Source organism: Colossoma macropomum, unplaced genomic scaffold, assembly GCF_904425465.1.
Source record: "Colossoma macropomum unplaced genomic scaffold, Colossoma_macropomum, whole genome shotgun sequence".
Taxonomy (NCBI): Eukaryota; Metazoa; Chordata; class Actinopteri; order Characiformes; family Serrasalmidae; genus Colossoma; species Colossoma macropomum.
This window is the reverse complement of record NW_023494796.1, coordinates 21872044-21897649: the sequence shown is the minus strand read 5'-3', so window position 1 is coordinate 21897649 and position 25606 is coordinate 21872044. Positions and strand designations below refer to the sequence as shown.

General features: G+C 36.9%; 1 protein-coding gene across 1 annotated transcript in view; it reads right to left on the bottom strand.

Annotated features, from left to right (window-relative positions):
* The window catches only part of LOC118816636 (neurexin-1a-like), a 524474-nt gene that overhangs the window by 494469 nt on the left and 4399 nt on the right, over positions 1–25606 (bottom strand). Inside the window, exon 2 of the mRNA XM_036583126.1 lies at positions 18430–19589. Coding sequence (XP_036439019.1) covers positions 18430–19141 — 712 coding nt within the window. The 5' untranslated portion in view covers positions 19142–19589. The remainder of the gene's footprint in view (positions 1–18429; positions 19590–25606) is intronic.

The window sequence follows — 25606 nt, the reverse complement described above, 5'->3', positions numbered from 1 at the left end:
TGTCATGCAATTGTCTATTGGTAACCAGCAAAGATACTTTCTCTGAATAGACAAAGCACTTTTTGTAAGTCGCTCTGGATAAGAGCGTCTGCTAAATGCTGTAAATGTAAATGTAATGTCTATGATACAGAATATATACACCGACCAACCACTTCATTGGGTCTACGTCCTTGTATCTACACTCAGTGTCCATTTTATCCGCTCTGCTTACCATATAGGTGCACTTTGCTGTTTTACAATTACAGACTGTAGTCCATCTGTTTCTCTGTATACTTTTGACCCTTTTCTTCAATGGTCAGGACCCCCACAGGACCACCACAAAGCAGGCATTATTTGGATGGTGGATCATTTTCATCCAGTGCTGCTGGAGTTTTTAAACACTGTGTCCACCCACTGTCCACTCCCTTAGACACTCCTACTTTGTTGGTCCACCTTGTTGATGTACAGTCAGAGACTATAGCTCATGTGTTGCTGCACAATCTATCCAAACAGGATACAGCTAGCTCTCCAGCTAGTTGAGCAAAATGTTTTCCAGCTGCTAATAGCTAACATTATAGTGTCAGAACTGGGTAACAAAGACGAGCTCTTCTGAAAATAGCATTTGACACATTATAGTTTGAGTTTAGTTCACGTTCTCCAGAAGTAGGTCAAGCTCAAGTAGCAGTCCTCTCTGCTGTGTTATTTTACCCATTCTTAGGTTTTCATAAGAGCCATGATGTGCTTCAGTGAACTGCTTTCTTTCATTATTTGTTAGCCTTATACTGGTGGTGTTGGAAGGGTATAGTAGTGATGCTATTAGTTTCAACAACGGTTATCAGTCAGTCAGACAATCAGTCAGTGACTCCATAAGAGGCAGCATTTTTAAAATGCTGGCCTGTTAGTTGGCTTTCTTTCAGACCTTATGCTGTCTCTTCTGTACTTTTATCAATTATCCAGTGGCCCTGGAAATGCTATTACACAGCGCTCCAAAGGAACCATTGTTGCTTTTCACGGGATGCTTTAAGACGCACACAGTGCCATTCTTTTTTCCACCTCTACAAGCAGCCAAAGGAGCTTACTTTAAAATAATGAAAGCTAGCAAAGGCTAGAAGACTCCAAACTAGAAGACTCAAGCCCCATGAACTTCATCACTATTTTCAGAGGCTTCACAAGATTTAAGCACTCATGCTGTGCGCTCATTTTGACTATCTAACTGAATGTGATTTTGTTTCCCTAAACGTTGTAATTTTAATATATTTTTATTCTGTGATCCTTGGTAAGCATGACTGAGAGCTGGGAGAGTCCCTGCGGAGGGACTGGTGTGCAACAGGCCTCACCACGTCCACTGCTGAAACAAATAAATGTTTATTCTCATGTCTCATATGAAGACATCTGTCAATATTTCCATGTTCTGTAGACAGATTTTTCATCCAATTTAGACTTGAAACTGTCTTTTTACAAACAGTTTAAAATGTTTAACCGTTGATTAACCCTTAGAGTTAATAGAGGTGTGGTCAAAAAAAAAACAAAAATATGGTGTAATTTGATATTATTCTGATTAACACATGCAAAGAAATTCTGCTGAAAGTGAAGTTTTCAAGAAATATATGCAAATCATTTTAATATGATTTGGACTTGATGAAAGGTTATAATGTCTTGTTTTGAGAAAGATCAAAACTACACATTTTTGCCTTTTGTTGACACAGAAATGGAAAGTCAGACTTGATGCTGTCAATTAAGCAACAAAATAAATACAAATGTAACTGGAGTGTAACAATGTGCATATTGTCAGCTTTGATATGATTTTTAATTCTGAAGTGGGTTCAATTTTCCACATTTAATGTGTTAAAAAATGTGCTGATTCTACAGAGCTCTAATTAGGAAGCAAACAGACTAAACAGATGGCTTAACAAAATGCAAATTATACTTCCAAACAAAATACTGCGGAGCAGCACGTACTTGTGCAAAAACACTTATAAAACAAAGCAACTAAATTATGAACAACAAAATTAAATAGAATGCATTTAGATTTCAAACACTGTATTCAAGTCATTATATCTTTTAATAAGGGTGGAATAATGTATTGTGATACTTTAACATCATGACACAAAATGTCACAGTGTGCATCATGGATATGTGACAATGCATCATGGAAAATGGACATTCTATTAATTATGCAATCTAATGTAATTGCACTATTTGAACAAACAGCTGCATCAATTAACCTCCCACACCAGCATGCTCAGTAGTAAGCTGTGAAACAACACGGATACAGTCATCACTTCAAAATCGTGGTGTATTGATACACCCCTAAAATTGTAATAGAAACATAACTACTCACATAATCTAATTGTTATGTACTGACATATAATAGTATAGCAGAACATTGATAGTTCTAGACCTCCAAGTGTTAAGCCTGTGTTGATAAGTGTATCTATTAATAAGTTTGCTTCACAAAAATTGCATTATTGGAACAAATTTTGTCTAATCAGTCATACAACTACAGCAGAAAGTATATGAAAATTCATAAACATGAGAATTCATAAATTTACATTCATTATGGCTCATTTTAACAAATAAGGTTCACTTTCAGAATCTGGAATGTGAAACAACTGGCAACCTTATTTTAAAATATTCATAATAAAACACTTAATAAAACACAGGCTGACCATAATGAAATAGTGAATCTTTACTACATCTATTGTATACATGCCTTCTCGCCTTCTACAGCAGTGCTGCAGTCTCTAGAGTGAGATTTCCCAGGTTTAAAGAGAAGAAACATCCCTTCTGATGATGCATCTTGAAGGTGGGAGGAACTTTAGGTCAGACACTACAGGGGAAGCTGTTTGAAATGTTTTAATTTTCCACTTTCTGGCTAATGCAAAAAGAAGCCAGGTCTGCATCAGTGGTAGTCAGGAATTCTTCATCGCAGTGGAGGTTCCCAACGGCTGCCTGACGTATTTGTGTAACGCATGCTGTGTACTGTGGTGAGAGAACACTCATGGATGAAAACACAAAAAGGATACTAAATCATTAATGAGGATGAGGGATAAAATGCTGCGCTACAGCATATTACATAACATGACAAGTAACAAAATAATAAACTAAATGCTAGTTGTAGGACAGAATAACCCTTTAACTTATGTAATATTATGTTGCTAAGATACTGTAATTCTCTAACAACCTCACCTGTAACGCTTTTTCGCATGTTGTGGCCTAGTGGAAAAAGACTAGGAGCATAAATCGAGAATAAATATTTTCTGGTACGATTACGTGGGTTGATTTCCTTCACTGAGAAGCCATCACAGGGAGAAAAACAAAATAACAATTGCGCACTGGAGTGTGAATGTTCTTGCTGGGAAAGCAGTTGGTGTAGCATGTGAGCTAGCATGTGAGATTTTTTTCTGCTTTAGCGGCTGTTATGGCTCCACCATACTGAGACTAAGTTTATAAAAAAACGTGGGCCATAGCTTGTTTCACCATCAGATGTCAAGCCTGCTAAAAATGACAGCAAGCAGATGAACAAGTGGTGGAATACAACAGCTCTTATTGGCTTTTATTAGAAATGCATCTTAAATGTTGTTTGGCTGCTCTGTTTCCACCTGTTCCCTCTAAACAAGAGATACAAGAGGTATATCACTACACAATTAAAGACACAAAACAAGCTAAGAGTCTCTTTCTCTCTCCCTCTCTATCAATTGAAAGTTGATTCACTGACAAAACAGAAACAACTTTCACACTTGCTGTATTTACAGGAACTAAGTTGGAACTAAACTCTGCAAGAAGTAGATCTTTAGGAGGAGGGTTGGTTACCACTGCTCTATTCTTTCTGGAAGTTCTAGATATGTCACTGATTATGAGTAGTAGTGGCATCCTGATCAAGTGTTTAAGTCAGTTATTAGCTCTGTGTTAACTAACTCTTTACTGAAAGAGTAAAATACATGTTTACATGTCAGTTATGAACTTAGAATAAAACGTGGAATGTGTTTCACAAACTTCAAATGTTTGTATTTATTCTAAAACAGCTCAAAAATGTTGATTAGCCACTGGCTAAGTGCCAACATCCAGATATTAGCATTATTGTAGAGGTGTTTTCTCTTTACTTTTTGACCAAACTTTGATGTTTATGGCTCAAACTAAAGTCCTAGCACTAACAGTCTCTTTGCATTGACCCAATATTAAAAATATTTTCTCCAAATTATAAACCAATTAAGAATTAAAACTGTATTTATTTAAAATGAACAGAAAACAGCATTTTCTTTTTTACTGTACATTACCCTAAATTCTATCAAAAGTATAAATCTCTGATTAAGAATAGTTTAAATATATCTTTATATCTTAAGGGAACAGACAAAATAAAGAAAAAAAAAGAAAGAAAACAAAAGTATGATATTTTGCATATCCATCCTTATTTAAATGAGTGCCATATTTAATTACATCAATTATTAGCCCAAGACTGGTTAGGGTGATACATGTTAATGCACCAGAATCAATAAAAACAATGTTTAAGCTTAAGCTTGGTCATTTAGCAAACTTCGGCCAAATTTACCAATATCACAGCAGACCGTGATCAAAATTAAACTGAGATTAATTAGGTAGCCACAATTACAGCCTACCTGATCTCATGATCTGAACATTTAGTTCATATATAAATATAATATAACAAAATAAAAAAGGTCAATTGCTTGATTGGAGGAAAAATAGGTTGATTCAAATATTGGCCAATTCTGACTGTGCATCCCTAATACTCTGTGTCAAGAACAAGCCAAGAAGAAGCCTGAAGGCCCAAACAAGAGACAGTATATTCTGGAGAAAGGTTATCCATGTGGTTGCCCAGAGTCAGAATTGACTTAACAATACTTATTAATCATAATATTTTGTGATATTCTTTGTGGTTGTGTATTATCTTTATTTCTGTTATTTAATCTGTTATCACCACCACCACCAAAAACAACAACAACAGACAACAACAGCCACACTTCTATCACTACTACTAGCGTAGTGTGTGGCACAACCTAAATTGTAACATGGTTTTAGAATGTAGTTTAGTGCTTTTGGTCATCTTCTCATAGACCATCTCATCAGGAGTAAGAAGTATATGATAGTATCTGACTTCATAAAACTATTTTGGCTCGCTGTCCAAAGAATTTAAACTTATGCAAGCTTGTTTACTACAGCCAATACTCAGTTTTCTCAGCTTGTTTTCACAAATTATTAGCATGCTCTGCTTGAGGCTGTTCAGCAAATGCAACAACTTTGCTTTCAAGTGTTTTCAAGATTTCAAGATTTTGTCATTTAGTCTGTCATCTAAACAGCGACTCAGATGAAGTCTAATCTTCCCTGCAATTAAAACATGTAAAGCGTCTTTAGCAGCATTATTTGACAAAAGCTGTAACTTACCAAACACTCATTTGATATGATCCAACTCACAGCTACCGTCTTCCTAAGAGTTTAATTCAAATGTCTGCCTGATTTTATCACTGTCTGCAAATCAAGCCTTGTGTTGAAATGTTTAGTTATATTATCAAGCTATTTCATCAAGCAAAACATCTAGGGCTGCAGTTTTTGAGAGTTGTTCAACATCCTCAGACTCTATATCAGTCCAAATAGTCACACTCTTCATGACCAAAACTAGCTCTTTATGAACTTTACGATCTGCACAGAGCGGAGGAGGGAGTTTGACCAGCAGACCCCAGCACGCAAATATGGCACATTTGGCCTTCAGTGCAGCTGAGAGAACTGTTAAGAAAAAGGCACAGAAAGACAGGATATACATATTTAATAAATATGTAAATTCAATTATACTTTAGTCTTTTCACACAGGAAGATAATTACAAGATGTTACAGCTCTTCACTGGTTGAATAGCAGCTGCAATAGCTAAGTAAGTATTAGTTAAGTAATGCAGAGCCTCTAAGTTATCAAACAAACCTTGGAATAAGAGTGCTAGCAATTTTTTAAACCTCTAAATTTTTTTTGTTTAACTGCTTGTGTTGTATTCACAATTTTAGGCCTGAATTACTCAGTAACTCAAACATTTGGCCTGAAAAAATACACTAGAAAGAAGAATTTACAAAGAAGTTTACTTTGATTCAAAGATTTATGCATTTATGCATAAAAGCTAGGCATTCAATTATTCAGTGTAACTATTAAAACAATAATAATATACCACCACTATGCTCACTTCTGCTGCTATTCCTACTACTTATATTACTATGAGGGGAGCACCAGGCACGACCTAACATGGTGTAAAATGTAACATTACTCTATGTACTTAAATAGGCTTATGTAAAACATGCTTTTGATCTTGCATTTCTATAGCATTATCACCTGCTTGTTTGACAGCACTTGGATAGATATTTCTCAAAATTTGCACACATTGGTTTTTTTTTAACTTTCTCCTTATAACGCTGTTGTCGGAAGAACTTTACCAGAGGAGGAAAAAACATACTTTAGTTTTAATACAAGTCAATAGCACCAGACTTTTTTCCCAAGTAATTCTGGGTCGTTTCTTTTAGTCCAATTATCATGAAATTTACACACGATGTAAAGGACAACAGGTATTTTCCAATTATGTCAAAAACTTAAAATGGACAAAAATGGAGAAAACAAGGTTTTCTTCCAACAACAGCGACTAGTGTTTCTCAATTACAGAGAATACACATTGATATTATTATAATGAATTGCTGTAATATGGCATTGTTTTGAAGCCCGTTAACAACTCACAGTGAGAGCTAGCCAGGCTAAAGCACAGCTGCCTCATAGTGGGGTTAGTTTTCACACTGTTACAACCCCCCAAAGTAAACGATGAGAGGTCAATTTTGCCTCATATAAAGTCAAAATAGTTTATTTTTTAGAACTTGCAATTGAGAGATATGTCAGAACGTACCACACGCAAACAAAGCATATTTTGTTCTTGTTGTGCAGTTATTTATTGTTCTACTTAGGTCAGAAAGGTAATTTGGCTCAAATAAAATGGAAAAGTATTGGATTAACTGTGCTTGCATTATTTTACCATAGCTTAGCTTTTAAAGCAAATGTTACGAATAGCTCATCAGATTGTGTCAATTAAACTCCCCATCTAGGGGGTAAGTGCGCACTTGCTCCAGTCTCGGCTAAATTGCTAATAAATGGAAAATGCTAGATGCAAAGTTTACACTTTCCTTTGCAGCAGAGATGTTTCTTGAACATAAATGTTATTAATGTTGTTCAAATACTTTGTTCAAAAAATGTTGTTCAAATACTTTTTTGCTAAATTTTCTTTCGGGATCAATAAAGTACCTACCTACCTTTTTTTCCATAAATATATCCCCAGAACCTCTCTCAGCCTGCGCCAACCACGCCCTTCTTTAACGTCACACAGACTTGCCCATGTAGTTTAACCCCTTAAAATCCCAAGCTTATTACATACTAAGGCTTATTATTCAGAAACTACAGAGACTTCAGTGCAAGCTGGTTGAGCTATTCTCAGGTTATAAAATTGTGTAATAAAACTTTGGGCCAGCCCAAAGCAGGCCCTGGACATTTAAGGGGTTAAGGCCCTGCACGCCATACAAGCATATGGAAGCTAGATTATGCTTACCCTGTCTAATTTTTATTACTAATTATTTCTGCTAATCTTACATTTTCAAACTGCAAATTTATTTAAGATTTACGGTATGTTAAGGAATAGAAACTACAGAAATTGCAAATGTAATTTAGCATCCATTCACCTGAGGGATGTGCGTACATGCAAAGAGGAGTCAGATTCTAATGGGGAGGTGAAATTCAGTAAATAATACAGTAAATAATATTGTACTCTAAACCACATCAGCAATGATGGTTGAGAAAGTTGAGAGACGTTTTGGGGATGCATATACAGAAAAGATTTGGGTGACTACTGACTTCTAGTGTTTGTTAGCAACGTTAGCCTCGTAGCTGCAGCACAAAACTAAAGCAGCAAAGTCTGGACACCAAACATGTCTTGGCTGATCGGCTACATCTGAAGATCTGTGATTCCTGAACTTCACAACAATCCATTTATTATACCCAACATCCAGTTACCATTTATTTCTGATCTAGTCTCAACGGCAGTTGAAGCTGAGTAGGGTTCAGTTCTCGGGCTTGTAGTATTCTCTCTGTCTCACTTTCTCTCTAATTATAAGCCTCATCCCAGCAGACTGCAGTCACTTTGGATCAAACCGACTCCCGTTGACAGTCAAGTGCAGTTCTATTTAAACTCAAGACTCAAAGGGAAAAAAAATCCTCTGGGAAAATCCCTCTAATCTTCAGAATCCGATATGTATCTGCAGGCTTCCAGACAGCAGTATACTGGTAATCTGTCTCTGTGTGAGCCAGACAGACTGACACTCTCCCCTGTATCACATGGCAGTTCGATCACAGTAGGAGAAAAGCTTAGAGAATGCCTCAAAGAAACGTAGCTAGCATGCAAGTTAAAAACGCCATTCCGACTGAGTGTGCTATGCACCAATGTGCGCAAAGACGTCATGTTTCTCTCTTAAGCCATAACACATGCCTTCACTTAGGACATTTATGTGGATGTATGTACCAAAACTGTCCTAATTCATTCTTACATGATCCTTAGTATTCAACAGATTGTTTTGAGCCTTTTTAAGTGATATACAGTACTGTGCAGAAGTCAGAGATCATACTTCCCGTTGTACGTTATTCATTTTTGTAGAAGATAATTCACCTGCATAAGGAAGAAGAAAGCCAAAGGAAGAAGAGCAAAAAATATGAGTTTCCAAAACTGGAGTGCAAGAGTGGGACCACCAAAACTGTCACCATCAGATAAACTTTAGAGAAGAGAAAATCAAGCTCCATTCTTGCTTCAGATCTGAAAAAATCCACAGGTGTTTTTTACTGTGAGACACAACTCAACACCCTGAGTCTGAAAGGATCTGTAGTGGTCAAGAAGCCCTCACTGAGAAAAGGACACAGGCAAAGAAATCTTGCAGACCAAAAAAAAATAAAGAAATTATAATAAACGCCAGTGTTCAGTTGCTTCAACAAGTTTTCAGTTATTTTATTACACGGAAGGCAACACAGTCAAACTATAGTCTGTCTGCTACAGAGTTGACTGACATAGATTAGGCTGAAAAACACTTGAGAACTCCTTTAAAGTGCATAATGTCCTCATATTACCCTCTACGCTCCACTGTCTTCTTTGAGCAGTGACAGAAAACACTTAATACAATCTCTCTAAACCATATCCTACAGTCAGACACATCCTTGGCATAAATCCTGACTTGGGACGCGCACTTTTGACATGTGAGCACTAAATTGAAGTCTGTGACCTCTAAGCAAATCCTGGCTCCCCTCAGTTAAATGATTACATGAGACCCGTAGGACCTTCGACACAATTTTGCAGCTTTTTCCCTTCAGTGGGAATCCTCCTGTGCTGTTTGAAATAAGACTTCTGCACACTTCAGTTCTCATTTGCATCTGCATAGTTTAAAAAGAGCTTGAAAGAAAGCCAAATTCTAAACGACAAGCAAAACAACATCAGAAGTCCAGGAATACAACATGTAAAGGGAGGTACATCAGGACGGGTGTAATTTCACGATGCATGTTGCATCATGCAAGCTGCGAAACATATTCTGCATTCTCAGAAACGATTCATTCTGACAACAAACGTCAACTCAATCACGTTGCGCTGTATGCTAATAAGCTAATACATCGAGACTTGTGAGGTGCGATTCTCCGAGCCGAGCCATAATGATGATGTTGTGGTGAAAAAATGGTTCTTCTGAGCCAGTTTCTAATTCACAAATCCAGCTGAACTGAACTGCTAAGCAAAAATTACAATCCATGTTACAGCTTGGAAATGTTTACCCTTTTTACTTAACCCTGCAAAATAATAACATTAAATACACCATTATAGATATTAAGGACACTCTTGTTTGCTTACATTTTCTCTCTGTAGCCTGTAATGGCTTACTATTTCCTTCTGCTTTTAATGGTTCGAGCTGTGCATGATATGTGCTGTTTAGTATATTGTTTTGAGCATGTATGACGTGTAGATTTGTAACCTAATTGTTGTGTTTCACTACCTTAAGAACAAAAAAGAATCATTTGAATCATTTGATTCATTGAAATGAACACAATAATCTACCAATTATTGTGAAGATTAATTGAGAAGTGACTAATGACAACTAGCTAAAAAGGTAAAATAGAGCTTCTTATATATGCCACTGGATAAGCATTTAAAAAGACAAATGAAATCCATTTTATGGACTGATGATTATAAATAGTTACTGGGATTGCTTGGATTGTGAGAAGCAGAAAATGTAACCAACTTCTAAGACTGAACTTTGGAGGTGTGGAAAAATATCCCTGCAGATTTCTTGGAAAAACTGAGAGCAGGCCTCTTAAAAAGAATGGAATCTGTAATAACGGTAAAGAGTGGACGCACTAAATCCTGAAAAAAAAAATATATATAGAATTGTTAAAGACACTGTGTAGTTTTCAGTTAAATATATGTTTTCTGCTCTTTTGCCTGATGCTAATGGCTATTTTGACTGAATAATTAGTAAGTGACCACACAATGAAGTGTGGTCACTGAAATTTTACAGAGATCTGTATGTAAACGACCTCTGCCGTTATTGGCTGTGCCTCTTTCTAAAAGCAGCCCAGGCTGAAACAACTTTAATTTGAATGGACGGAGCTCTGCTGCTGTAGGCTGAATAGGTGGATATTTAAAAGTCCTGTTTTTTGTGACATCATTAAACAATGGTTTTAAAATGGGCTGTTTTGCCACTTAGCTTTTTTACTTATAGGTTTTTTTTTTTCAAAAAAGGTGGATCTGTTTCCTTTAAGGGGCCTTTAAAGGAATACTCCATCATTCTGTGTAATGGTCAGTAAAGTATATTTTCTGATCTTACTCTGCGATGCTGCAAAAGAAATAAGTTGTAATTAATGCTCATTTTGACTGGAAATTAAATAAATAAAGAAGAGTAGTCTCCGATTTTTGCACAGCACGATTTATGACAATAAATGTATATATATGGTTACATGCACTCATTATCATCATTAAAACTGCCATTGCTAATTCACTGAGAAGGCAGTTCATAGAAATGTAATAAATTAATTGCGAATGGCCCGCATTACTTTGACTAAAACAATCTGGAACTGCAACGTGATCGGTCAAGATGCTCACAGCGCACACTCTGAATGGCTGAGGGGCTCATTTGCATATTGCATACAAAGCACAATCAACATTGCTGATTTTGTGATATCAATTATTAAATGAAACATTGTGCGGCCTTAATACGTTCCTTTTCTCAGATATTCCTCTTGGACATATTTCTTAGATTACACAGATCATGTTTTTGACCTGAACAATGTCAAAGTAGCCAGACTGGCATCAGAACAGTATCATGTCATCTCATTAAATCTAGCATCGGCGCACATGAACACAACATGGGGTGATAGAAAATTGAAGGTAGGGTTCAGGCCTCCCGGCCAGAGCGTGAGCGTGTAAGATATTCCATTCCATTAGAAGCGGGAGAGAGAGAGAGAGAGAGAGAGAGAGAGAGAGAGAGAGAGAGAGAGAGAGAGAGTGAGTCATATTGCACGTCTGTGCGATTTCTCTAATGAGCGGCTCAGGCCAAGGACTAACACAAACACAAGCAGTGCATCAAAATAATTGTTTCAACCAAACAAAGGGATTTGTGCATGCGCGCGTGTGTATGCGCGCACCCGTGTAAAGGGTACAAATCCTTTAATCCTTTAGTCTGATCAAAGTAATGAAAAAAAGCTTTTAAATTATTTAATGGAAGGGTAAAAATTCACATTTCAAAAGAGACGGTACTAGTAAGAGGAGAAAAAAAAAAAACAAAATTAAATAAAAAAAGCAAACCAAAAAACCCAATGCCCTTCATTCTGCCAAACAGGGCTTGTAATGTGTGATCTTCACACGCACTCAACTTAAAGTGGTAGTTCAGTGAAAAATCAAATTCACACAATGTTCCCCAGTCAGCCAAGACACGTCTGGTGTCTGAAGTTTTCTTCTGTAGTTTTGCGCTGGAAATACGAGTCTAATGTAGCTAACAAGTAATAGAAGCTTGTAGTGCACCAACTAGCATCATGCATAGTGCATGCCTAAATCATCATACACTTGCCTCAAACCATGTCAAATTGTTCAGGAATTTCAAACAGACATGTCTACATACTTTGACACCTTATGATATGCTGTTATCTAAAAAAATTAACAAAAGTGCAGAGCATGGCTAAAACAGTCATAGCAGCCAACTTGAGGCCTAAATTTTGTCTATACATTTGTCCACTTTTATAGATAAAAGAGGCTCCAGTACAAAATTGAAGAATCAAACTTTAGACACTGAATATGTCTTTGCTGCTTAATACTACATTAAGCTAGAGAAAGTTCAGCTTTTATACAATCCCCACCCCACTGCCCAGCGAGAACTCAATACTGCTGCATTCTGGACCAGCTGAAACGTGCTGGAGCGCACAGCAGGACTCCCCACCATCAGCACAATACAGCAGTCCACTACTGAAGTTACAAAACTGTGTACTAATCTCTCAGCATCTCATGTGCTGCCTACACTGTTGACAAAATCAAGTATTGTGATTACATTACTTCATATTGTGATATACCATGGAATATACTAAAAATGACTGGTGAATCAATAATGTGACATGGTTGAAGATTGACTTGCATTATTCTGACCAAACAAAGTTACTTTCCTTACATATATAACTTTTACTTCAAATCATCAAAACACCCACAGACACTCATCTGGAATCGTGGCTGTTCATGACGCTCACACCACACAGTAAAGAAACCCATAGCGCCCATATGCATATGGCAAAGGCTTCCATACAACAATGCAATTATGATTAACAAACAATATATTGTACAGTCCCGATAGATTCCTTATCTTAGATGTCTCTTAAAGTCATTTCGTATTGTGCAGATGTTACTAACACACTCCATATACCAGAGATGTGGTCTAGAGTCAGCGGCAGACTTGACCAACTCAGGACTCAAATGACTTGGACTGGAGACTAAAGACATGAGAATTATCAGTCTGGGAAAAAAAAAAACACTAACAAAACATCTTTAATTAAAAGTGCGAACACCAATGTGGTAAATTAGTGAAACCTTTTGTTTCCATCCTTACATGTGTGACTTTGCCTGTGAGCTTTGTTGCAGTCATAAGCAGTTATTACTGCAATATCATTATCATAATGTTTACAGTGACATTAGGTTCAATCCTGCTTCGAATAACAAGCCTTTCTTTATAGAAAAACCTTCAGTCTGACAAACAGAACTAAGCGATACATGCAGTAAATGCAGGTGTACAGTTTTATATGGTTGGCTAATGTAGATGGAATAGCAAACAGACTAGCTAGCCCAGTCCCATTCCTTTAAAATGTACAAAACTTTAGCCAGAATAGCTGGTGCACTACCTAGCTAGACCTACCTAGTTAGCTAAACTACAGACTAACACAATGTTTCAAGTTGCTTTGCTGCTTTCTGTCGAGAGTCTTTAACATTGATTTTAACATAAATCACAATCCTGAAGGGATCTGACATTGAAAGGGTTGAAACAAGTACCTTAGCATAGGGCTGGATGAGAAATTTACTTTTAAATACCACACTAAGAAACTCAGGTAAGCTAACAACAAGCTGAGGCCTTCCTTTATTGAAACAAAACATGTTTCCCAGTGCACACAAGGAAAAGGATAAATCAATGCTATTGTTTATTCTGGATTATAATGATGTGATAGACAGATATGCTACTATCTGCAACTAATCTCAAAACTTTAGACTCTGTATACCACTCTGCTTTAAGATTAACTACTGGTGACCCCTACAGTACCCATCACTGTATACTTATGAAAAAGTTGGCTGATCCGTCTGGCTGTGCGTCGGGAGACACATTGGCTTCTTTTCTATATATAAAGAGCTTACTGGCCATATGTCATCATACATCACAAAAAATCTATTATATGTATTATTATATGTAAATAATGCAATTTATCACACTTGTTCCAGTGATAGGATCTGCTTTTAGCTACAGTGCACGAGCGAGTTGAAATTCATTTCAAGACCCTCTAAAGCTTAACTTGCTGGTGTCACCGTCTGAGGGTCACCGTCAATGTACTCCAAGTTTAAATTAAGGCTGATTGATTTTAAACATTGCATTTACTTCATGTAGCGTTTCACTTCTGTCTTTCAGACTGAAGTTTTTTTTTTTTAAAGAAGGTCTTGTTATTTGAAGCCTGGCAAGTTTTTGCAGGCATTTACTTTTGTAAAATGCAACACCTGCAGCTAAAAACAAGACTAAACTAAAATTCTCTATTAAAGACTCAAGACTTGCACTCAACTCACATGAATCGACTGGTATTTGGATTGATGAATCAGGACCAATAAAGAAAAAAGATCTACATTTTGTAAGCACAAGCTTGGTGTCTGACGTTTCTGAAGCTAAATGCTAATGGAAGTTTATGTACACCAGTTAGCATTGTGCAAACTGCCTACATCAATACAAATGTGCCTCTACTACTGTTTGTAGGTATGTAGTATGTTTTTGTCCTTCACATAGTTAAAATCATATTATTTATGATATGCAGTATTGTGAAAAAGTCCTAGGCAGCCATGCAAACTGTGTGTTTTTAAAGTGTGCCAGTAAAGACCCTAAGTAACATTATAATACATATAAATAACCACACATACAGTAAAGTATAACAATACTTTTTGTTTCTAAAATGTTTTGCTTCTGAAATGTTATTAATGCTTTGATTACAAGAATAAAGTTAGAAGAACACAGGTTCAATTTCTTGCCCAGGCCAGCACACAGCACTATACCAGTGACAGTCCTTGGGCAAGACTCCAAACATCTGTAACATAATTACAACTGTAACAAGATTAAAGTGTAAGTTAAAATAAAAGCATCTGCCCAATGCTGTAAGTGTAAATGTTACATTCCATCAGCAACACACCTGATTTTTATTGATTCTCTAAGGCAGGTATTGGGTGATAACTGTAATTGCTTAGCTTCTTTGAGAAGAGGTGTAGAAATGGTTAAGCCAACACACTGACACAAATAAAATATATGCTTATTTTGTATTTACTCTAATGTTAGAGACACTTCTGTTCCAAATAAATAGCACTTTTAAAAGCCTAATTTAATTTTAATTTGATTTTAATTATACTAATTTAACTTCTAAATTGATTTTAATTTTAATGATGATTATTTTAATCATGTTTAAGTCAAGTTTGATTTCTATTCTCCTTTTCTTTACTTTTAAATGACTTTTAAATGACTTCTCATTTGTAAAGTACTTTGAGCAACAGTGTATGAAAGGTGCTTTTTAAATACATAATCAATAATAACAATAAAAATTATAATGAATAAATGCCTTTTACATATCATTTTGGACCAACACATTTGCATGGTAAAGCAAACAACATACCACTTATATTCTGTACATAGTTCGGGCTCAACAGCTTTGCCTGGTTCATATCAATGTGATGGTGGTACCAAATATTATGTTCACAGAAACTACAATATTTATTGAATATTTGCAAGTGAGATCCCAAAAGCCTATAAACATTCAGCTTTTGCTTGCATACTTTTGCATGATTAGCAGCATGCCCTTTCAAAATAGCAAACATTATCCTATTCATAAACTCATCCTCTATAGATAGGTGTATGCACCTATCTGGAACTGGAACTTTTCCTAATTGTAGGATTTGGAAACATTAAAGGGCCCTAGACTCCATCCAGGGGGTACACCACAAAGTTTCTCTGGTAGCTGGAAACTGTTTGCCTAATCAACACTGTCCTAGTTACACGGACATTCTCAAAGACACTGGGCCTCATTCACCAACCGTTCTTAAGTAGAAATTTCTTCTTAAATTTTCATGAATCTTTCATGAAGATTCTGACATTCACCAATGTTTTCCTATTTGCGATTTGCTCTCATGTCATGAATCTGAAAAGACGTTTTCTTAAGAACAAATTTACAAAAAACGTATGAAGATACAGGAGAAAGACGCCCATTCTTTGCTTTTCACATAACTGAGCCCACTTGCTTTATGAAATGCTCTTAGTACTCTTGCTTCATCAAATGCCCCTCAGAGCAGGTAAATAACGTCATAGGTCAACAAATCCTAAGTGACCTAAATAGAGTGAGTGCTGCACACCTTGGAGAATGTTCTACACCTGCTTGCTTGGCTAATGAGGTCTTCTAGGAACAGCTAATTAGGTCAGCCCTACAAACACTGATTCTATACCATGAATGCTGATTATTGGTCAAAATTGATTTGAATGTTTTACCACAAAGGTGTTTATAAGGATTATAACATATACATTGGCACTTCCTACACAACACAAAAATCATGTGCCATATTAAGGCAGCATGCTGTAGAAGAAAGATAAACATCCCAACTTTTAGCAAACCTGGGAACTATGGGCAATGTCTGTTGACTTATATTAGAAATCAAATGCTTTAAATATCTTCTTTAGGAGCTTTTTAAAAGAGTTATTATTTAATCTCTCAAAATTGGCTGATGTAATTCACACGTCATGCATTGATAAATAACAATAATCAATAAATGGGAAGGAATATCTGCAGTCCTAATGAGGTCTAATGACATTACAAAAAAAGCAGCCCCTACTGTACTCACTATTCTGATATCTTTGTATCTATTTTTGAACAGTATTACGTAAAGGTGATAGATCATCCTTCATTTATTTAACATTCAGTCAAAAATGACCTTACAAGTGATTCAAGGAGTACAAGATGATTTTTCTAAGGAGATTATATATAAGATGATCCACCTACATAAAGAAGGAGAATAAGTGAAAAAAAACAAAGGAGAATAAGTGAAAAAACAAGAGTATCCAAAACTGGAGCTAAAAAAATTGTTAGATGCAGAGATTATGGGACTCTGTTTGTCTCCATCAGATAATCAGCGCCTAAAGCTTTCATCTTTGAGAAAGAGGAGAAAATCAGATTTGAAAAAAATCCACAGGTGTTTTTGTCCATCCTTCCACTATGACAAGACAACTCAACACTGTGTGTCTGAAAGAATGTGTAGCTGTCAAGAAGCCCTTACTGAGAAAAAAGAAGAAAATGAGCAAATCAAACAAAGAAGCTGCTGTTGTTCTCCAAGCAATAGACTGACCACCCCAGAGTCCAGACCTCAACATCACTGCATATCCTCTTATGCTCGTAGGTGTATTTTGTTTTTTCCATCTGAATTTACATGCCCAAACCGTAAGGCAAAATATTCATTAACTGCATAAAATAAATGTAGTTTTTTTTTGTAAAAGCTCCCCTCAAATTAACAGAAAATGTGTTTTATGATCATACACATATTGCTATATGCTTACAATTTACTGCTGAAAGCCGAAAATCTTAGATGCTCTTTTTTTTAGAAAAATAATGTTTACAGAGCAGATCACTGAAGAAACACCATCTGAGATCCAGTTTATAGCTCAAATTTGTGGAAAAAAATGGGTTAACTTTCAGTTGAAAAAAAAAAATTATGAGTTTAGCTTCTTTTATTATAAAGTTTTAAAATTACATTTTTGACTGGAAAGAAGACAGTTACAGCTCTCATACAACACCCACCTTTTGAATGAAGCTTATGAAATCTGAAAGTTATAAAGTAAAGAATATGATGAAGTGCGTTTTGGAACCACCGGTGGTTTCACGGAATTTAAAAGGATGTGTTTTGGATTACTTGGATGGTGAGAAGCAGAAAATGCAATCAACATCTAAAACTGAACTGGAGGTGTGGGAAAATAACCCTAAAATTTCTTTGGAAAACTGAAAACAAGTCTACTGAAAAGAATAAAAGCTGTAATAAACGCAAAAATTGGACACACTACTGAAAAATGTGATATATTTTGTTACTTAATGGCTGGAAAGTAAATAAATGAAGGATATATCTTACTTCACACTGAAGAAAAAGACAGCAGATAATCTTATCAAGCTTAGTCCAATGTACTTTAACAAAGCTGCTCTCCAAAAGTGAATCAGCAATATTTTTTTTAGCTTTTCCGAGACTACACTGAATCAGTGCTTCCCAATGCTCTGCTGTAGGCTTTAGGAGATGAGTCATTGTTTAAAACAAAAAAAGTTATATTACCTCATATTTCTTCAGTGTTTCTGATTTGTTTATACCACTACTATTACCAGTTTAACAGACTAGATTACAATCTTCAGACTAAAGGCTGTAGAGCTTATTTAAATTAAAACAACAACAACGGCTGGTTTTGTCTAATTACAATGAGTAATAAAGACAATTCGTGATCAATACGAGAAGGACTTTGCAACATAAATAACTTGCTAGCATGTTCTTTTCCATGAAACCTACCTTTTAAGCCAATGTTTTAGTCCACAAGTTTAATCAATGTAAAGGAACTACAGTTTGCAAAGAATAACAGCAAAAATAAATTCACATATCTTACCTTCACTGCAGTCTTTTCCTTGATAGCCAGTCTCGGAGCAATCGCACATGGGTTCGTTGTTCACGACACTGCAAACTCCTCCGTTCAAGCATGTTATATCGTTGCCACAGACATCGCTGTCCACTCCAGCACTTGAGAGGATGGCAGGCGCAGAGTTGTTGACTTTCAAGTCCGTTATCCACCCTTTAAAGGGAACCTGGTCCTTGATGGCGTCCGAGGTCAGCCGAAGAGCCGCGGATTGCAGTTCCGGCGAAATCCCTCCCACGAACAAGTGGCTGAAGACCGTCATGTCTCGTCGTTTGGACTTCACCTCCGCCCACTTGACCTCCTTGTCCACCAGGAGCGTGGTGTTCTTGAAGTTCCTCTTTATTGTGACGGCGTGCCACTGGCTGTCATTGACCTCCACATCTGAGAAAATGATGACGGGCTCGGCGCAGAAGATGGAGAAGCGCAGGCTGAGCTTGCCGTTGTTCATGAGCAGCTCAAGGAAGTCACAGAAACCTTCATCGTCAAAGTAGACCAGAAGCCCCTGAGAACTTTTGGTCTTCATGTTGAAGCTCATTTCGCTCTCGCAGCAGGCGTTCCACATTGGAAAAGCCGCCCACTGGCTTTCAGCTCCAGAGAATTTCAGGCTAGCACCAGCATCCACCAGGGTACATACAAAGAGTCCAACCCAGAGCAGATGAGCACCATGCCACATTTGTAGCACCATGATGGAGAAGTTATTCGTAGCTTAAAAATGCAGACACTAATGTTCTAAAAAGTTCTGAGACAGAAGATCCCTCAATGGTCCTTGTGCTGATTTGTAGGAAAAGCGCAGAAAAGCTGCCCAGCTCTGCTTCTAAAGGCCAGTTTTGGCATGTCCGCCATAAACTCCACTCTGTAGGAGGGAATAGCACCTCCTAGAGAGACCATTCTTCACCTGGCATCTGTCCAAATGCACAGTTCCACAACAATTAGAGCAATAATCGCTTTTTTCTACTGTCTCCTAGTTTTATAATCCACGTTCTTGTGGATTCATGTCCACGTATGCCTTGTGAGTCTACAACATACTAGTATTATATGTTAAGGTTAAATGACAACATTGTCCATGGTATTCATGCTTTGGATTCGCAGAGGCCCATATTCATCATTTGTCCTCATGCTGCTCCCTGAAGAATCTAGAAAAAAACAAAGACGAAGACTTCTTAACAGCTTCACAGCTAATGACAAATGCTACCATAGAACACTGTGGCACTTATCATCCAGGCATGAAAAACATGAACATAACAACCAAATATGCATAAGTGTGATATGAAAATAATTACAATTATAAAACCGTAACAGTGTGCAGCTTGTTTAATGGAAGTGTATTCATTTACTCTTATTGTATATGTTACAGATTGCAGTTTCACATGCTGTTGCCATATGGCAACAATTTTATTTTATGCTTTTACTTATACTGAAAAAAAAACAAAACAAACACAACACTTCTCACTGAAAAGATGTGACTGATACCCAGCAAAAAACAGTGAGGGTCTTTAAACAGAATTCCCACATTAGTATCTGGTGTGACCATTTGCCTGTAGCAGCACAACACATTTGCAGAAAAAAATCCTGCTGTTTCAATTAAACAGCTGCAAAATTGAAGAAAATCCAAAAGTACTGCACTAAGATTTTTGTTCAGTATAAAATCTTATAAAGTCTAATTTTATTTATAAAAAAGAAATTGTAACTTTCCACAGATCTTTTCCTGAAGTTGTATATGGATACTGAATCAAAAACATTTTGGACTCTTTCACTGTCAAGCAAAATGGTTCTCAGTGCCGTACCGGTTCGAACTCTGGAGACCAGTTACGGTTTCTTTTTCCATTTGCTGTGCCACTAAATCAGAAACAGTAAATACTGAAGAAAACTACACAAACGAGCTATTTGATAACAAGCTAATAGCTATGCACACACCACCCACCACAAAACACATTTGATTCCGTCTGTCACTCCAGTCTCTTGGCATGCTCTCATCCTCCGAGCATCAGTTACTGAAACAGCCTGTACTGCGGTGGGTTTCACCGGTAGCTGGCTAAGTACACTAACATTAGCGTCGCTCAGTATGGTACAGCTCAGACCACCACAGAACAATTCTATGTTTTATATTTCTGTCACTTCAACACCAGACAATCGAATTTGTGATCTCAGATATGAGTCTTTATCCTTTAAACTAGTGTTTTTATTCATCAGTTCACCAGAACTGACCCCTAGTGCGGTGGGAGGCACCGTACACTCGCGGTAGCTTAGCTTAGTAGGCTACAGCTTAAAGCACTACAGAACAAGTCGGATTTCAGCTTTGTGTCACTCCAACACTACTCTCGCAGTAATAAGTTTATCATCTATACTTCTGATAGCAGAGCAGTTAGTTGACTCGAACTCCTATTGGGTTGTCTGCATCTCTTTAGCTAAGCTACATTCTCGAGGAGAGAGGACCCATGTAGCATTAGCTTAGCTAGGAGGTGTCAGTTCCAAACACCAGAGAAGAGGCTTAATTTCAGCTTTCTGTTCCTCTAACATTAGCCACTCGACTAATGTTTTGATTTGAGTCAATATCATATAAATTTGTGTCAGCAAAGCCTTGAACCTCAGAAGTCAGAATTGAACCTGCTCTGTGGTGAGCAGGGCTGGCAGCATGCTAGCTAAGCTAATGCTCACAAGCTACTCTCTCCTGGTTAGCAGCTCTGTTTAACATTTAGAAATTAGTGTTAGATTGAAGCGTTGACATTTACTGAAAAGACTGCAAAGGGAAGGCATCTGATTAGATACATATTTACCTATTATACAGAAAGTCTTCAGTTTTCCAAACAAAAAGAATATTGTAGCCAGGCTAAAATGTTTTTAAAAAGTCATTGTTGCCTTATGGCAACACCACACAGTCAAGGTCAATAGTTTGCTAGTTGTGCAGAAGTAGGCTGTGGACAAGAACATCTAAGTTGAATTAGGAGGTTGGGGTGTGCGTTAAAAGTGAAAATAAATGGCTTTACCAGCACAACTGGTAGGTATACAGTCATAAGCAACAGTTTCTGAGTCCAGTAGAATTTATTTTCAACAAATCATGCAATTTGACCAGGTGTTCAAACTTTTACACATGACTGTACATACAAACAACAAACAGGTCATTTAAAATGGCTCCAATTTTCTCCTTTGCATCTTCTGCTTAATTTAAGTTCAATCTTGAGTTAGATTATAATTTAAATTAATCAATTTTAGTTTTGTTTATCTAGGTTTTGTTAACATTGATTAATTAGTGCTAAGTTTAAGTTAGTCTTAAGTTTAAGTCTTACACCTAGTTAAATCTGAAGTCTATACTGTTTATCTTTTGTGTTTTATTCTTCATTTTAGGTTTAAATGGTTAAATTCTATTTAGTTTAGTTCTATGTAGTTAACTCTATTTACCTTTTGCTCTATTCATTTGGATTTCATTTACTCTCGACTCTAAGGCCTTGGAATTAAATTGTTAAATCACGTCACTTCAGCAAACTTATGTAACTGTAATGATAAATGAACAATGAAATGAATACAATCAGTATTAACAAAATATAGAAAAATAAAACAAAGCAAACACAACAGAATAAATAAAGAACAGTGTGCTTTCTTAGTCTTTCAGTTCTAACACCCATACAATAGGAGGATCATAAAATTCAATTCAATTCCTCTGGGGGGGCTCAACATCTACTTAGACGGTATTGAAAGTGGTGCCAAAGATCTGTTCTCCAGGATTCTGATCATTAAGAAACCTGACCTGCTTAAGCAAAACAAGGACTATGAACAACATGTGTGTTTAAGTCTTAGTGACTATACTCAGCCACTCTTAAGTACTGTATGGACAAGATTAGTTTATACACATGGGAAGGTGGGCTAATGTAATTATTTGCAATGAATGCAATGGTTTTTTGGGCATAATTTTCATGGTAATGTTGATGTTGTTACATTAGAATAACATATTATTACACTTAAAAGAGAAGGACATCAGTTTTTCAAAAAAACTGCATAACCCAGTGGTTGACAAGTGAACAAATTCATAAAAGGGTTAATCGTAGAGAAATTCACTGATTCAGATTTCCTTACGGTGGTGGTGATAGGAACCAGACGTCACAATGTCTACAACACAAACAGCACAAAATGACCAGTGAACCTAAAAGTGTCCTTTGTGTCTACATCAGGCATAACATTATGACCATCATTAACATTATGATTATCCTTGTTTCTACACTCATTGTCCATTTAATCAGCTCCACTTACTATACAGGTGCACTTTCTAGTTCTACAATTACAGACTGTAGTCCATCTGTTTCTCTGCATACTTTGTTAGCCACCTTTTACCCTGTTCTTCGGTGGTCAGGACACCCATGGACCCTCACAGAGCAGGTACCATTTGGGTGGTGGATCACTGCAGTCCTGAGAGTAACACTGACGTGGTGGTGGTGTGTTAGTATGTGTTGTGCTGGTATGAGTGGATCAGACACAGCAGTGCTGCTGGAGTTTTTAAACACCTCAGTGTCACTGCTGGACTGAGAACAGTCCACCAACCAAAAATATCCAGCCAACAGCGTCCTGTGGGCAGCGTCCTGTGACCGCTGATGAAGGACTAGAGGATGACCGACACAAACTGTTCAGCAGCAGATAAGCTATCGTCTCTGACTTTACATCTACATGGTGGACTGACTACAGAAGGCAAATTCAGCCAAAAAAGAAATTAAAATTAAAACAGTAAAATGTAAATGCAAACCGCTTTTTGCCATTTCTTTTTCCAAACATCTGGGCAAATATCCTGCCAAAACTGAAAATGAAATGAAAAACCTACATTCGCAATTTCATTTTTGACATAAGCACGAGTAATTTGTGACAAAAATAAAAATAAATCTAAAACAGCCATTTGTCATTTCATTTTAGTCGTGATTCTGGTATTTCATGGCCATATCTAAAATGAATGTTCAGTTTCACCAGATCTGAGACATGACGATGTTTTTTCTCGAGACTTGAAGTCGTTTAGCTTGAGGAATGATGCCGTTCTGACTCTGAGGTCTGAGGATATCCTAAAATGTACCCCGTAGCCCCGCCTAGTGCTAATTAACATATATTTGCATGTTGGCGAGTTTGAAAACGAAGAAGCAAAGAGGGAAATGAAAAGTAAATGTCCAGCAGGTGGCGCCGACGTTCGTTTGCGTTTGCCTTTTCATTCTGACACAAAGCGCATCCACACCGGAAACTAATCACAAACCGTCACTCTGCTGTTGATTTATCCATTTTACATTTTCATTTCCATTTTGTCAGATATGCAGCCGATTGCTATGAAAAAGAAATAAGAGCGTAAACATTGAATTTTGATTTTAGTTTTGACACGTATTCTGCATTTCATGAAAAAAAGCCAAAGCCAAAGTGAAGCTTTTCTTTTCTCTATTAGCTTTTTCATTTTAGATATGGGCATGAAATACCAGAATAATGACTAAAATGAAATGACAAATGGCTGTTTTAGATTTATTTTTATTTTTGTCACAAATGACTTGCAAACGTAGGTTTTTCATTTCATTTTCAATTTTGGCAGGATATTTGTGCAGATGTTTGGAAAAAGAAATGGCAAAAAGAGGTTTGCTTTTACATTTTATTGTTTTAATTTTAATTTCTTTTATAGCTGGATTTGCCTCTCATAGACTGAGAAGGTAGGAGTCTCCGATAGAGTGGACAGTGAGTAGACACAGTGTTTAAAAACTCCAGCAGCACTGCTATGTCTGATCCACTCATACCAGCACAACACATACTAACACACCACCACGCCAGTGTTACTGCAGTGCTGAGAATGATCCACCACCCAAATAGTACCCGCTCTGAGCCGTGGGGGTCCTGACCACAGAAGAAATGGGGAAAAGGGGGCTAACAAAGAATGCAGAGAAACAGATGGACTACAGTCTGTAATTGTAGAACTACAAAGTGCACCTATATAGTAAGTGGAGCTGATAAAATGGACAATGAGCGTAGAAATAAGGAGGTGGTCATAATGTTATGCCTGATCAGTGTGTAGTATATATTGCTCAAAAATATGTTTTAGGCCAAAACCTGATCTCAAAACTATAATAAAAAAATATCTCAGGCATCAGGCAGTCATAACCATGTAATGTAATAATGTTCTGTAATAAAGCTTTTAGAGGCACTAAACTCTTTCAACATCTGGTTTCTGGATCTTTAAGCTTCTCTAGAATGCAGCCTTTCACATCAAAGACTTTCTTTACATCTTAACGACTTAATGCTGCAGAACTTTCTAAGAATCAGTGGAATTCCCCTTTAAAACCAAACATAAGTTGAGCACGCTTCCAGAAAGTCTTCACAGACAGAATTTTATTTTAATTAAATGGCCTATATCGAAGAAAACCTACATGGCCTCAATTTTTTAAATAATAAGAGCTCGTATAGTATCTGAACATTGTGTACGTTTGACGTTTTTGAATTAACTGTGTTTGTGACGTCACAAAAAACCCAACACATTTACTTACATCCTCATATTCAGCCTACAGCAGTTTAGCTCCACCCACTCACACTGACGTTACAAGGGGAGGTTTAGCCCAGCCTGCCTTTAAATGAGGAAGAATTCAGGACAGCCAATCAGAACAAAATATATTCACGCATGTCAGTCTGAAAGGCAGGGTAATAAAAGCAGCCTGTTTAATTCTAAGACATAAAAAGAAGTTGGAAAATGGTCATGTAAAAATTATGGCTGTTTTTGGTAGATTTATGACACCCTTATAAGTAGACCCAAGAAATATGCAGGATATGGGCCCTTTAAAGGATGAATTAAAGAAATATTTTCCACTGCCACATTGGTTTTAAAAACAATTATATTACATGCAGACATATATTGATGTTACACACTCCGCATTCTGGCCTATCAAGACCAGACCAAACATTAGTCATTTATGAATGAATTGGTTACAGATGGCATTGATACTGCTTCACAAAGTGCAAGTAGTAAACCAGCATGCCAAACACCGTGATCTGCAAGTGTAATACTGTGCAGGACTGCTCTAAGAGTGGGTTTCCGCCATTTGGAAAGAAGTTTTTCAATGAATACTTAACCATCTCTCCATTCTGCTGTACTAGCCACATATAGTAGACCAAAGCTGCTACAGCTAACAGAGGACATTAAGACAGTCTGCCT